The sequence below is a fragment of the Lineus longissimus genome, chromosome 13 (genome assembly GCF_910592395.1).
Source record: "Lineus longissimus chromosome 13, tnLinLong1.2, whole genome shotgun sequence".
NCBI lineage: Eukaryota > Metazoa > Nemertea > Pilidiophora > Heteronemertea > Lineidae > Lineus > Lineus longissimus.
Window position 1 is genome coordinate 12,768,477 of NC_088320.1, and position 14,012 is coordinate 12,782,488.

At 40.3% G+C, this 14,012-nt stretch overlaps 1 protein-coding gene across 6 annotated transcripts in view; it reads left to right on the forward strand.

The window, feature by feature from the left end:
• The window catches only part of LOC135497818 (uncharacterized), a 205,727-nt gene that overhangs the window by 97,606 nt on the left and 94,109 nt on the right, over window positions 1-14,012 (forward strand). For all 6 annotated transcript variants that reach the window (XM_064787758.1, XM_064787754.1, XM_064787757.1 and 3 more), the window contains one exon: window positions 646-756. In XM_064787758.1, the coding sequence (XP_064643828.1) occupies window positions 646-756 (111 nt within the window). The remainder of the gene's footprint in view (window positions 1-645; window positions 757-14,012) is intronic.

The window sequence follows — 14,012 nt, forward strand, 5'->3', positions numbered from 1 at the left end:
TATTTCAGTCTTGACTCATCTACTATGACAATCGCTTTGAACAATGAACTTAACATATCAAGTCGTTGATATCAATTTTCCCAACTGATGGCGCTTGATTACTCCACTATTGCGACGATGATGGAAATTACGTTGCGTCGTAATAGCGGGGTGATATGACCTTTGATATCGGCGTGCACTCACGTGGCGGGAAAGATCGTTCGCCCCAGGACTTTCGAGTACTGAAAGTAACGAATACCAGCGCTTTTTTCTGCTATCTAAGAGCTGAAACAAAACTGGAAAAGCATCGAACACGTTCAGAAAAATAGTTTACTGATGAAACAGAAGAAGAACAAACATACTGCAATGAATGCCGCCCATTCCTTTAGTTGTACTTTCATAAGAAAGATATTGGTATGCCTTCATCATCAGTTGCAATGCTGTGGTCCAAAGCACGGGGCAATCAGACTAATCAGAACACAATCGGCTACTTCTATACCTGATAGCAAGTTGTTTGTAACTCAAATATGTCAAATGATACACAATCCATGGACCACAATGAAAACAAATATGTTGGTCATCTCAGCGTAAGAAGCAATTTTTTGTGTTAGGTCGGGCAAATTCACCTTCGATGTTTCCATCTTAAATTAACTTTTTTTTTCACAGCTACTGCCATTCCACACCGAGACGATAGAAATGACGAAATATATTCAATCCCAAACAATGGAACGAAGGGACTCTTGGTCATATTCAATCAGTTCACGAGCACAAGAGAAGGTATGTACCAATTGTGTTCTTTGAATATAGAGAAAAAACACACTTCGTTTATTATTTTGTGCCGAAAAAACGTTGTCAATGTAAGCTTTATGTTGTCATATAGGTCTAATCCTCCTGTCAAATATGTTCGATACTTTCATTAAGCCCAATATGAAGAGCAGAGGGCTATCATAAAACAACTTTTTTATGGTTTTCCAGTTAAGAAACATACATTTATGATAGTAAACTGTATGTGGAGTTACACCTCATAATTTAAGATGACCTGAGTGTGTGAATGATATTGTATAATTGCCAGTATAGCCAATCAAAACAGGAAAAATTGAGTGTCAAAATATGTACTGATCATATCCACATATCGAATCTAGGTAATAAAGGTACAGGAACAAAAGGTACAGGAAAAAAGGTACGGACAAAAAGGTATAGAAAATAAAAGTACATGAAATAAAAGTACCGGAAATAAAGGTACCGGGGAAAAAGGGAATGGAAAAATAGGTACACAAAAAGGCATAAATAGATAAACAAAATTCATAATTAAAAAAAAATATATATTTGAATTCTCTCTTTTTCTATTGCGTAGGCATTGCATAGGCCTTAGAAATATGTATATCAAATTGCCAGTACACCGTTATGGTTTTCAATAGTCAAAACACGGCTATCAAGATCATGATGATTGTAAAGATTCTAGGACAATTCCCTTTGCAAATGGGTTAACTGATAAATGTACCAATGTTCAAGGTAATAGTGACCCAGTAGTTACGAATTGTGCCCGGCCAAAAGACGACAGACACTTCCCCATAGCAAAATCTCACCCAAACCCTGGTTCAAACGAAATTTTGCTAATCTTAGCTCACCTCTCAGAGAGGTGGGTGAGCTTATGTTATGGCGAAGCATCTGTCGTCGGTAAGCGGGGCTTCATTGACTCGAAAATTGGTATATTGGTAGTCCTATGTGAAAATAATTGTCCGCCGAAGTGAATAATAATAATACGAGATATTTCCATACATAAGGGGGCATCTTATGTATTCCGAACTTAGATGGACATTTACTTTCCCATACTTATGGGGGTATTTTGCTGTGCAAATCCTTTAAATGTAGCCATATGTGAAAATAAAGATAATTCAGGAACACGGGATTGTTTGGGCATAGTCTCTCTCTAGCAATATCATTTCATTATTTGCTTTGTGGTTTGGTTCATATTTGTGTAATGTTTAAACCACTGGGTTTATAAACAAGGACTCAAGTAATGTCTGAATACTGGGTTTCAGCGCATATCTTACGCTTTACTAGTCTTCATCAATGTCACCCTATTTATGACATTATTTCTTGGAACACAGAGGATAGAAGAAAAGGAATTGATATCTGAATTTGTTTTTATTTTGTTCTATCTAATTACAGTCGAGACATTCTCATATCCGTATGAAACAATTTATTTGTAATTCAGTATGTTTTGGACATACGTCTGAGAATATGCTCCCAGAGTAAGTACTGAAGTTGACGATGGGTGTGTGAATAAGTACAAAACACACAGAGTATCGGTTATTGAATAATCATTTTATACATGTACGTAAGGTGCAGTGAAAGTATTTGTTAGAACACTATGAAAGAATACCTTGAGGCACAATATGGAAGATGATGAAACCATTTGTGGAACCCTATTAAGGAGAAACCTTCTCTGAGAAGCACATAATGAAAGTTCCAAGATGAAGCCATGTGGATGAATGATATTTAAGGCACTCTTTTTTAGTATGAAAGGTCCACAATCTGGCTCATTAATAATAGTTTACATGTAATTCCACGAGTATGGCGATATTCGAATGCAATGTCCAATGCCCTGCAAGAACTGTTCCATCGTCTTGCGTTCAGCTACACAATCGAAGCAGAGATTCTGTCAGCGCTGCTGGTGCTGCATCACCTCTCTTCGAATTTTTTTTCTAGGCGGGTTCCCGATAGCGTCCTGAGCGATTGATGTGCGAACTGATTGTTTTTCCAGTTGCAGGGCCTGGATGCATTTAAACACAGTTAGATGTAGGGTGTTCAGGTCAAGTGACTTTCGACGTTCCGTAAGCGCATTTTCGCACAAAAAACCTTTTCACACCTCTTGAAGATCGGTTAATTTCGGTGTCTTATCGATGATGTATGAAGAAACCAGGAATACCCAAGGTAAACAGGTATCTAATCTTTCATTCTCTTAAATTTCAATGAAATTCATCGAGTATTTGGGGAGAAATTAGAAATTACGCACAACTTGGGCCGACGTGGCGATCATCACGTCCGCCATAACGTTATGCTTATGAGGACGGCCCGAGGCGTGGCCAGCTGTCACTTGCTCGTCAAATCTTTGGCACCTTTTCCGCAAAAGGGCATGTGACCTATGTAAATTATCTATCCGGAAATGAACTCTACTGCTAAAACTATTGCTGTTCGTCAAAAACCGGATGAAATTCCGTCAATATTTACCGATTTTAGGCATTTTCAAGATTTGACACTCCTAAACAACACCGAACTATCCCTTCTGAAATCTTATAGAAATTATATTTATACGGATCCAGAAGTATTAAGGTAGCAGGAAGGGTTGGGCGTTTGTGGTTTCTGAGTCTGAGGGGGTTGGTGTCTGTTGACTGTGCTTTAAGAGAGACTAGGCATGGCGCCAGTCTCTCTTAAAGCACAGTCAACAGGCATTTGGTCTCAGTATTTGGGTTTTGATTGCCATGACTGTACCCCTGTAAAAGTCAGAGGAGGAGAAGTTTGGAATGATGAAAGCATTGAAGAAGAAGAAATGTTATTATTGAGGAAAGCAAAATTTATTATGAGACAAGAAGGCAGTGTCCTGACTTGATTATTTTGAAAATGGCGGTCTGAACACATTAAAAGGTGGAACATGGCATTTTATCGACTTTGAAGTGCTCCGCAGTTAAAGGGAGACTATAGGCAGCAGCTAGGTAGGCAAGATAAAATCATACAAATTTGCCAATAGGGGTCAGTCATATCTCTAGGCATGGCGCCAGTCTCTCTTAAAGCACAGTCAACAGGCATTTGGTCTTAGTATTTGGGTAAAGAATCAAGGCAGCACAGAGAGCAATGATTGAACGATGCTGTGGACAAGTCCAAGGATACTGCATCAGTCACGACCAACTTCTCATCAGAAAGCGTCACCACCAGCATATTCAATGTTCAGTTCCAACCTGTACCAGTCCAATGCACGCCTGTCATGGTCAGCAGTGGTCAGCTCAGCGCGATATGGAACATTCTTCCGAAACTCAAGCGAGGGAAGTCTGCTCATTTGCCTATCTCGCGCACTGCTCCTTCTTGTCAAACATCGTAGTGAAATCGTGGTACAGTGGGGCGTCCTCGAGGATTGCAGCTGGTCGGACAGACGTGAGGTGGAATGTGGGTGGCTGCACTTCTTCGTTGATGTGCGATGGCAGATAGCACAGTTGTTGCGTTGCATGACAGCTGAAAGTGAATGTGATATCATAGAACTGAGGCGTTTGCAATGAGACTATAGGTGAAGTAGAAGCAAGGAGTGAAATGGGCCATCTTCCAGTGACTAATATACAGAGTAAGGGCCCTGGGTGTTGTTAGATTCAGCATTGAATGTATTCCTCGTACAAGCGTGAATAGTGTGGACATACAGTGAGAGGTGAGAGACCCCTATTGACTACTTCTTGTAACTTTATCTTGGATATTATATTAGTATTGAACTTCTAGCCATGGAATATGAAGAAATTGAAGTTGTAGGCATGGAATATGAAAAATTATTCAACGGTGAAAGACATTATTCCATGAGGCTTTGCCGTGATCGCAAAGGACGCGACGTGATTGGTTCACATGCTAATGAGGTATGATAATGATAATTACCTCTATAAATGCTACTTGGATAGCGACTGTGTCGTTGACTGCAACAGTGGTCTATGTCAATGTGTACCTGTAATGTCAATGAAGTATGATGAGGTGATGACGATAGTGCAATTATTTAATATTGGCAAGAGATCATACTGCAACATAGGTCTTGTTTTTGACAGATGACTGTGCGACATTCCCATTGGGTCTTGTTAGAGTGAGCGCTGCATGTATTCCTTGTACAAGCTTGAATAGTTGTGACGGACTTTGAGGGAAGAGAGACCCCTATCGGCTACTTCGTCTAACTTTATCTTGCCTACCTAGCTGCTAGCAATAGTGCCCCTTTATCAAGACTGAAACCCACTGTGTGGGGCTAAGAAATTACCTTTATAATCCTAGTTGGATAACCACTGTGTAGATGATTTGAAGAGTGCTCTGTGGATGTGTGCCTGTAATGTCAATGAAAGTATGATGAGGTGATGACGATAGTGGAATGACGAAATATTGGAAAGAGATCTATTCCTAGAAGAACATATGTCCTGTTTTGACTTGGTGGCGCATTTTAGAATCAGCAGTGAGCACTGTGTGTAACATGGTGGAGGCAGCGGAGATAATAACTGTGTCGAAAGTATTGTTATAGGGCTTTCCCTAGGCCCATGGGGTTAAATTTACAATCCACGATTGAAAAGACGTAGTTTGATCGCATTCAACTATAAATCCATTGAACAGTTGTGTTCCTTTAGTAAACCGATGACCTTTTGTTGGGCCATGATCGGGGATTGTAAACTGTAAATGTATTATGGACTGGGAGACGGGGAAACACAAGTGAAATAGACCAAAACAAGTGATTTTGGGGCTTTGGTTTAGACGCATGCCCCACATGCGCCATGCGGGATTATACGGTTCATGTGAACTTGTTGACATCTACATGATCTAGTGCTATTATTTGTCATGGTACATGGTAGGCCTAATCATCATGGCTATATGTTTCAGGAAAAGCTCGGAGTAAAATGAACTGCCGATGAATAATGATGTTGTTCATGTTTACCATGTTTACTAGTACATAGCCATAGGGTATGCACTGGCCAGTGCACTTTCTGCACGTCGTCATGGTCATGTACGTGATGATACCGTAACCTTGCATATTTTGTTTTTTGAATGCGCATGCTTTTTGGGCAAAATCACTTGTACCAACACTAATGAATAATGTCTTCTTATCCCTATGACTCCATACACAGTGAGGGCATTGTCCCATTCCCATCAAATGGTAACTTATTGTACCGTATTAGGGTGGAAGTTGGGGAGCAGATACCTACCGTTGCACGCCTGTCATAATCAGTAGTGATGAGCTTAGCGCGATATGGAACATTCTTCAGAAACTCAAGCGAGGGAAGTCTGCTCATTAGCATATCTCGCGCACTGCTCCTTCTTGTCAAACATCGTAGTGAAATCGTAATGGAAAACGTCTGGCTTTGCGCCAGACGTTGAGACTAATAAGTGAAGAACTAATAGGTAAAGAACTTCTACTTGCGCGAGACTGCTCTGATAAAATGATCATTGCAGAGACTACGGTGACGTACACATATATTTTTTACAATCAAAAATGCCCTTAAAAGACGACATGGAATGATTATTTTATTGATATTTCCTACTATATACCTTCCAATTATCACTTTATACAAATAGATCGGCGTTAGGTCGCATGCTTTTCTTTCCTGGTGACACTATAAAGCAAAATAGTTGCAACCCCGTAAATGCGCTATAAGTCCAATAATAAGTGACGGTGACCCGTTATAAATGTTTCGCCAGCTTCGCTTTTTTGCCGCTACGCGGCGCGTTGGGCCCTTGCGTCTAGTTGTAATTGTAAGTATAAACCTCCGTTTTGATGAAAATAATTTGACATCTCCAGCGGAATCAAGAATTCATAATTTATTTTGTAGTTCCAACTTGGCCGATGGTGGCGCATGCCCAATTTTCGTAACATCCGGCACCTTTCCAATTAAATTAGCATTAGAAAATCAGCTGATTTCAGTCAGTTTGGGTAGGTTTATTGTATATTTCGACAATGTTTTCATTCTTGTTATCTCATGACAGTTGACTAATGTTGTTCTTGACAGTCCTGAGACTCGAATGCTCTGTATGTAAAGGTTTTGTTGGGTAGTTTGGTGAAAATATCAATGTTTTTCTTTTCATTTCCTGGTTCATGCATTCAGCATTGCATGGTTTGAGTGACAGTGTGACAGTGTTCTGTGAGTGACCAGGCCATGTTTGGCTATAGCTGTGTGTACTATAGCACCATCTGTAACTCTGAACCAATAAAGCCTTGGGGGAGATGTCTCATTTACATAAATGATATATTTGAAAGTACCAATACCGACTGAGGTATTATTCTTTATTTTGAGGTATTATTCTTTATTTTCAGATATGGCTGGATGAAGAGAATTGTGGCAGATTCAGCACAGTGAGGGATTGTGGTTGTCAAGCAGCGAATACATTTGATGGTACTTGAGACGTATTATCCGTTACTTTCATCTGTAATTTGCAAATGAGTTGAATAATAATGTATGAACTTGATTTGGTGGATGAAGATAGACTGACCTCGAGCTGCATATCATACCAGTGTCTTAGTTTAAGAAACTGAAATGATATCTGCCAACATCCTTATTACTAGCAGCCATATTTCAATATTTGTCTTTGGCGGCCATCTTAGAATGCCGCCATATTGAATTCCAACCCATAATCAATAATCATCAAGTTTTACCACTCCTTTGGCTTGCAATTGGAGTCAGAGCTGCGGAAAAGGTTGCCAAGTTGCATAGTTTTGGTGGCCATGTTGGATTATTGGTAGCCATCTTGGAGTTTGGCGGCCATTATGGATTGGTTAGGACGGACATTATAATATGACTCCGTTCTATAAATTTTGCGGAAAAATATTTATAAATAAGATTCCTACAGCTAAAATGTTGATCATTTTCTCACCCGGCAGCCATGTTGGAAACCATTTGACCTTTGACCCTGTAAGGCATTTTCCCTTTGGAGCCCTTGGTAAAAATGTCCCAGTCTTGCGAAGTTCAAATGCCTATAACTTTGGACTGAACAGGAATTTTTCCATTCTGTAAAAGCCATAATGCTTATAATAGCTGATACTTGAATTATAGCCTGCAATAATAATTATATATACTAGCATATACCCATGGAGCGGGCAAAGTTGAAATGCAATATACATTAGTTAAATGGGCACGATGATTGAGCTACATTAAATTTCTAACGTTACTGAAGTTTTATTAAAGGTTAAACACGAAATCAACTGCATTTAGGGACTTATTGCTGCTATCTACATGCAACCCCCAATAGATTGATTGGAGTACGCTATTTTGCACAATGCATTGAGACCAGTGACAGCAGGTCCTGTTCCAAATAAGGCCCTCACATATTAGGCATATCACCTACCCACTCCCGTACCCAATGCCACTGTCGGACCAAAGCCAGGCGCATGGAGAGATGCAGAACGCAATTCAAACTGACAACATCAGTCAGTAAAGAATAAAACAAAGAGCAAGCGCTGGCCACTGTACATATTTTGTCCATCCTGGCATAACTGTTTATTGATACCTTGACTGCATGTTCCGGTAGGCCACTCTGCAGAATTTGCCTTATCACTCAGGTCAGTGTTTCTCGAATAGAACTAAAATAGAACAGGCTAATCATTAATCTCCCTGCTAATACCCTGCACCATGGACCAGGTTGTATAGCACTACATACGTGCTGGAAGCTAATACTGATGTGGCAGGGAGAATATGCGTGAAGTTTGTGTATGCTTTTGAGAATGAGCGGAGCTCTCCAGTCGACATGCTCTCTGAAAAGTTGTTATTTATTCTAAAACCACGAAGATATTCGACGTATGACACCCTCAGTGACACTCTTACGTATGATCCAGACCTACAAGGCCAAAGGTTGCAAGAATTCGACGCATTTCCAAGGTCCAATTTTGAAACAAAAATTACCTCCTAAATAGCGGCCACAACGCGCATTATAGTATAGATAATGGTTTATTTTGACCTGAACACCCTATTGGATGCTGATGTCCAACCATGTGCGTGAACTTGTTATTCCCAGCCTCACTCACGTTATTGGTACGAGGGTCGTCGTTGATGGTTGCCTCATGTACGTTCCACATTCTTGGGGGGGGGGGGGGGGTATGCGTCAATACAGGGGCTGCTCCATTTCGTCCATTCACGTTTCGATATGTTCCGGTCACGTACGTATTGTCGAAATAGTCCACGAGATCGTTGGCCTCGGGTGGAGCAATTTGTCGAATATGCCCCATGCCAGCGGTGACATCGTCAAACGGCAGAAATGCTATTCCATCTAACATTCCACAGAAATGGCGAAAATCCTCGTTCTCCCTGTACATGTTTACCAGGCCAAGTTCCTGGACCTTACGCCAGGTTGATTGCGTCAAGTGGTAGAAGCAACCTTTGACTTCAGTTGCTCTAGGTAGGGCTACGGAGAGTGCATTAAATGCAGCTAACTCGAAATCTATCATAATAATGTTCGGCTCAGGGATATATCATATTTGGTTTTCACATTTTTGTACTAATGTACCAAAGAGTTCATTGTTAGAGTCAAGTGTCTTTCATTGCATGAATGCGCTAACTGATAGTATGTTCATCCTTTCCCCTAGGGGAACACGTATAATATAAAGTTGTAGAAAATTCATGGAGGCCGTAGCGGAATTGCCATCCATGAACCACTTGTCGGCATTGGCTAGTGCTTCCAACTGCTCCCGAGAGCCAAAACGGATGATTCGGTTGTGTTCGTCTTCATTATCGAATAGCAGAAATTCACGAGGGTCATCTCCATTTTGCCTAAGTGTAAACGCCCAGTCGCCGTCTATGACCAGATCACGCAAATTTTCAGGTTCATTTGGAATGTGTCGTGCTCGTTCATTGCGTATTGTCCGTTTGCACGTATTAGCCTGTGGAAGGAAAGCTTGGGCGCTATGTCCCACGGTTGGAGTGACTCTGGCAAGTATCTGTGCCGGTTTCGTATCTGTCATAGCAGCAAGTTGTTTCATAGTTGCTCTGGCCTTCGTTATTTCCACAACCGTACGGTCTGCATCATGCTACGATACCACCAACAAGTTGTCTCTGTTGACACCTGCCTTATGTGTGATCGCCATTCTAGAGTTAAGTATTTTGGATCAGCGTGTACGATAATTCATGTTCTGTATCGCATTTGATCTGTTCAAATTAAAATATGTTTCTTTCCTTTGCGGAATTAATATTTGGTCCTTATTTTTCGTTTTGGCTTGCAGTAGTTCGACTATGAAATCCCCGAGCTGGTCTCCTGCATATCAACATATAAAAATATCTCAGCTGGTTTTCCGGCACCAGTAATGTCAATTCCAGTTGCCATGGTTAACACGGTGGTTTTGGCCGACTCACCTGGTTTCGTAGCAGTGGCTTTAGTAACTAATGTCTGTTCCAAACACTTCGAAAAACACGAAACCGACCTGCTTTTCTTAACATAATTGGTTTGAGGAGGTTTGACGCCAATTAATGCGACGTCCACCATATCAAACATTTTAGAGTTGACCATATTAACCACGACATCTCCCATATAATGACTGATCCGTCCACTAAATTTCCGAGCATTCGGGGAAAAACTAAAGCTTTTTTAAAAATGACTTTTGCTGTTTGAGTTAAATCCAGCACTTTTTTGAGTTAAATTCAAAACATTTCTTTCTAAGAATGACAAAAACGGAAATATCTGGTCTTGAAATGAAACTCGTCGTTTGATTGATAAAAAACTACATGCAGTTTTATTGAAAGAAGCACACTTTTTAGACCTGTTAAAACTGACTCTTCCTCATCTTCAAAAAAAACGAAAACACAGGTGTCTATTTCTCCCATCTATCTTCAGCACGCTTTATTAGCTTTGAAACGTGGGGGAGGATGTTTGGATTCTTGTCCTAACTCAAGCCGATAGAAGACTTGAGTCAGACAGATTTAAAAATGAATTGTTTTTGTAATAACTGTTTAATTGGATTGAACAAAATAGTCATTGGCATAATCAAGAAAGTGCTTATCGAAACCTGTGTTCCCTTAAACGAGGCTTACCCTTGGAAATCAAGATGAGAACTGACTCAACAAAAGCCCTACCCCCCTCACAATCATATGTTAATTAACCCAACCCCAAATATGTCCAGTCAGGTATTCCTCTCAGGTCCGTAACTACCTTCAAGACCTCGTTCCTCTTGAGCCCCAGATCTCCCGGACCCGTGGAACCTATCCCAAATACTTAACGTCTGGGCCTAGTTCTTTCGTATGGCTTCTAAGTCTCTAAAAGTACTATAATTATCGAATGATCATAACCTTTGCTGCCCCAGTAAACAATCCTTTTAACATAGTTTTCCCAAACAAACAATTACTACAGCGTTTTATAACCAGGAACGACCAGCTAGTTAACATCCCTCCTCGTCGACACAAGGCAGTGTCCCCATTGCGAAATACATACATACATATACATTTATTTAAATCAGGAAACCGTTGTTAATAGATAAAATCATCATATCAAAATGTGCAAAAAAAACCCAACTCATCATACCATAGGCCTATCCATTCTTAACGCCAAAGAAACCCTACGGAACACCTTTAATTTGCACTGAATACATTTCGAATTCACCGAAATTGCCAACAAAATAGGCCTAATCCTGCTTGAAAGCCTCATTACTTCCCACCACTCTAAACAAAAACTCGGTACAAGTGCTTGCATAATATTATGAACAATTCCAATGCGATTGACAAAACAAGAGATCAATCTTCAATTGCCACGAATAAGCGACTGGAACCGGATTCGATAATCCCCCATACTCATTATCTATACTTTAAAGTTAATGTTCCTGTATGAAACGTGTACATAGTCCTCCACGGTAATAGATTAACGCCTTCCACGATCCTCGCCCAATTTCCGCGATTGACAGTCGTGCTTAATAACAAACCAGCTCAAATAAATCCACTAAAAACTTAATTAGGCCAGACTATTCCCGTTTCATAAGCGTTTGAAAGCGAACGCAATTTCGTTTCACCCTAAACGAACTTCGTTTGAAATTCGTTTGAAGAACGTTTAGAAAAGCGTTTCGTTTTCGTTTCGTCAAAAACGGCATTGCGCAATTTGTCAGCAAACTGTTCCAAACGCTTTTCGTTTTCTTTCAAATAGTTTCCGTGAAAAAGAAAAATTCCTGCCGTTTGTGTTCAAACGAATTCCAAACGGCTGGAGTTATCGTAAAAATCATGAAAATGGCGACCTGTGCAAAAGGAACGGTGATTTGTTATGCTTTGATTCTAAAATATGTGGACAATAGTGCTCTGGGATGCCCATTCAGTGACCACATTACGTTTGCTTTTCAAGGGTTAAACACTGTTTCTTTGTTAGAAAAATGTAAAAGATTCGGTGGGGTGCTTTCACTGACGTATTCATTTTGGTCGGGAAGAATGACTGTGCTGCCAGCGGGCCCGGATTCTCGGAGAAGGAAATTTGTGATCGCATTAATATGTAAGTTTTCCAGCTAGCAGTCATCACGGTAGTGTTAGGCCTGCATTGATGTGGAAGGAACATGGAGCTAGTAAAGTTTGGCCATAAATTTTATATGACTTAAAGTCCTTTTTAAATCAAATGATGAAGAAGCAATCATTGAACTTATGCAAAATATTGTAAACATTGGAAGACATATGGATAGACAACTTCAAGTTTAAAACTGCTTGATTAAGTTGCTTGTTTCGAAGAAGAGGTTGATAGGGTTTTGAAATAGCGTTTTATGGTCTCTGTAATATTGCTTTCAGGAAATAGTATGTCATGTTACAAGTGCTGCACCAAATCCATCTATGACAGATTCGACTATTCCTCCGAGGAACATGGATGACAAAGCGTGGTTGAAGGCAAAGCAGATCAACAAGGCTATCAAGGCATTGAAGATGAGGGATTATTTTTAGTAGAGTTCTAATACACGGCAATCCCCACAATGACGTCATCGATATTTCATGAATATTGATGTTACGGCTTTTATTCATCGCCCTGAACTCTATAACGTAATCATCTTTTGCAAACGTATTTGATTTTTGCTGATTATAGGCCCCAGATTCTGATCATTTCGGTGCTTTTGAAGCACTTTTTGGCTCCGATTTTTAACATCACCGGCCGGCGAGGCCGGGATTTTGTCAATCACGCATACATTAGCATGTATTAAGCTCCACCCCGTTATGTTAACGTCATCCTCCTGGCCGATCCCGCGAGCTGTCGAGCATGTTGAGCGAAGAAAACGGAGAACTGTGTGACGGTTGAAAGTAGAAATCAGAACTAAGAGCCGTAAATGCTTATCGATGATCTATCATGCCCACCTGACTGTTTGAATGATTAATGAGCGTGTTGTTTTGAGAAAGGAGCGAGCGAATATGTCCAGAAATAGATCATTCACGAAACGGTATAGCGAATAGACAGGGAGATCACTACACTACTTCCTTTTGCAATGTTGGGCAGATTTGTAAAATCGCCATTACCACGTGTGAATGGCTGTGGAGCAACTCATCACCCCCTGGTGATGGACATAAATTTGCTGAAAGCACATTTTACAGTTCTAGTTCAATACTTGATGCATTGAAGACATTATGCTTTTTCTACCTTCCCAAAAGCAAAATAATGTCACAACCTGCCCTACGCATTTCCAACAAAACAATACAACCCAGCTATAATAAACATACTAACCAACACAAAATCGACAATATTTTCAGATTTATTACGATTCACCACTGATCAATTCACAATTAAAACCCTCAAATCTTACAATATATAAAGACTCTTCACCATTACAAAAAGATTTTAGGTCTACAATTCAAATAACAACCATCATAATCACCACAAACACATAAAAACACCCAAGTCTAGTCTTCACTTGTACCAAAACTGCTGACAATTTTCAGAACCGTGTCCAGCTGCCCTGCACACCTGGCAGAACGAATATGGATAACGAACAACCACATCTTCAACTTTAGATGTACGAGCCCCCGGTAGCTTGAGAGCAATCTTCACAAGCTGCGTCAACACCTTACTTCCTTCCAAAGTTGGGTGCAATCCATCATTGCGGCTCACCAAATCTGATTTTGCTGGCCTTTCATCCTGGCTGCTATCTTTCTGCCCACGGCCTCTACAGAAAACACGCTGAAATCATAACACACACTTATTAATTATATACCATGCACATAACATTACAACTACGACTACTAATATAAACCGGCTCTATTACGCTTGCAAAACTTATGTTCATCACAAATCAAACACTAAGCCTACACGCCATGAGTATCTCCGCTAGTAATAGTAATAACATCCTAACCAAAATCCACTTACACAATCATTGCAAA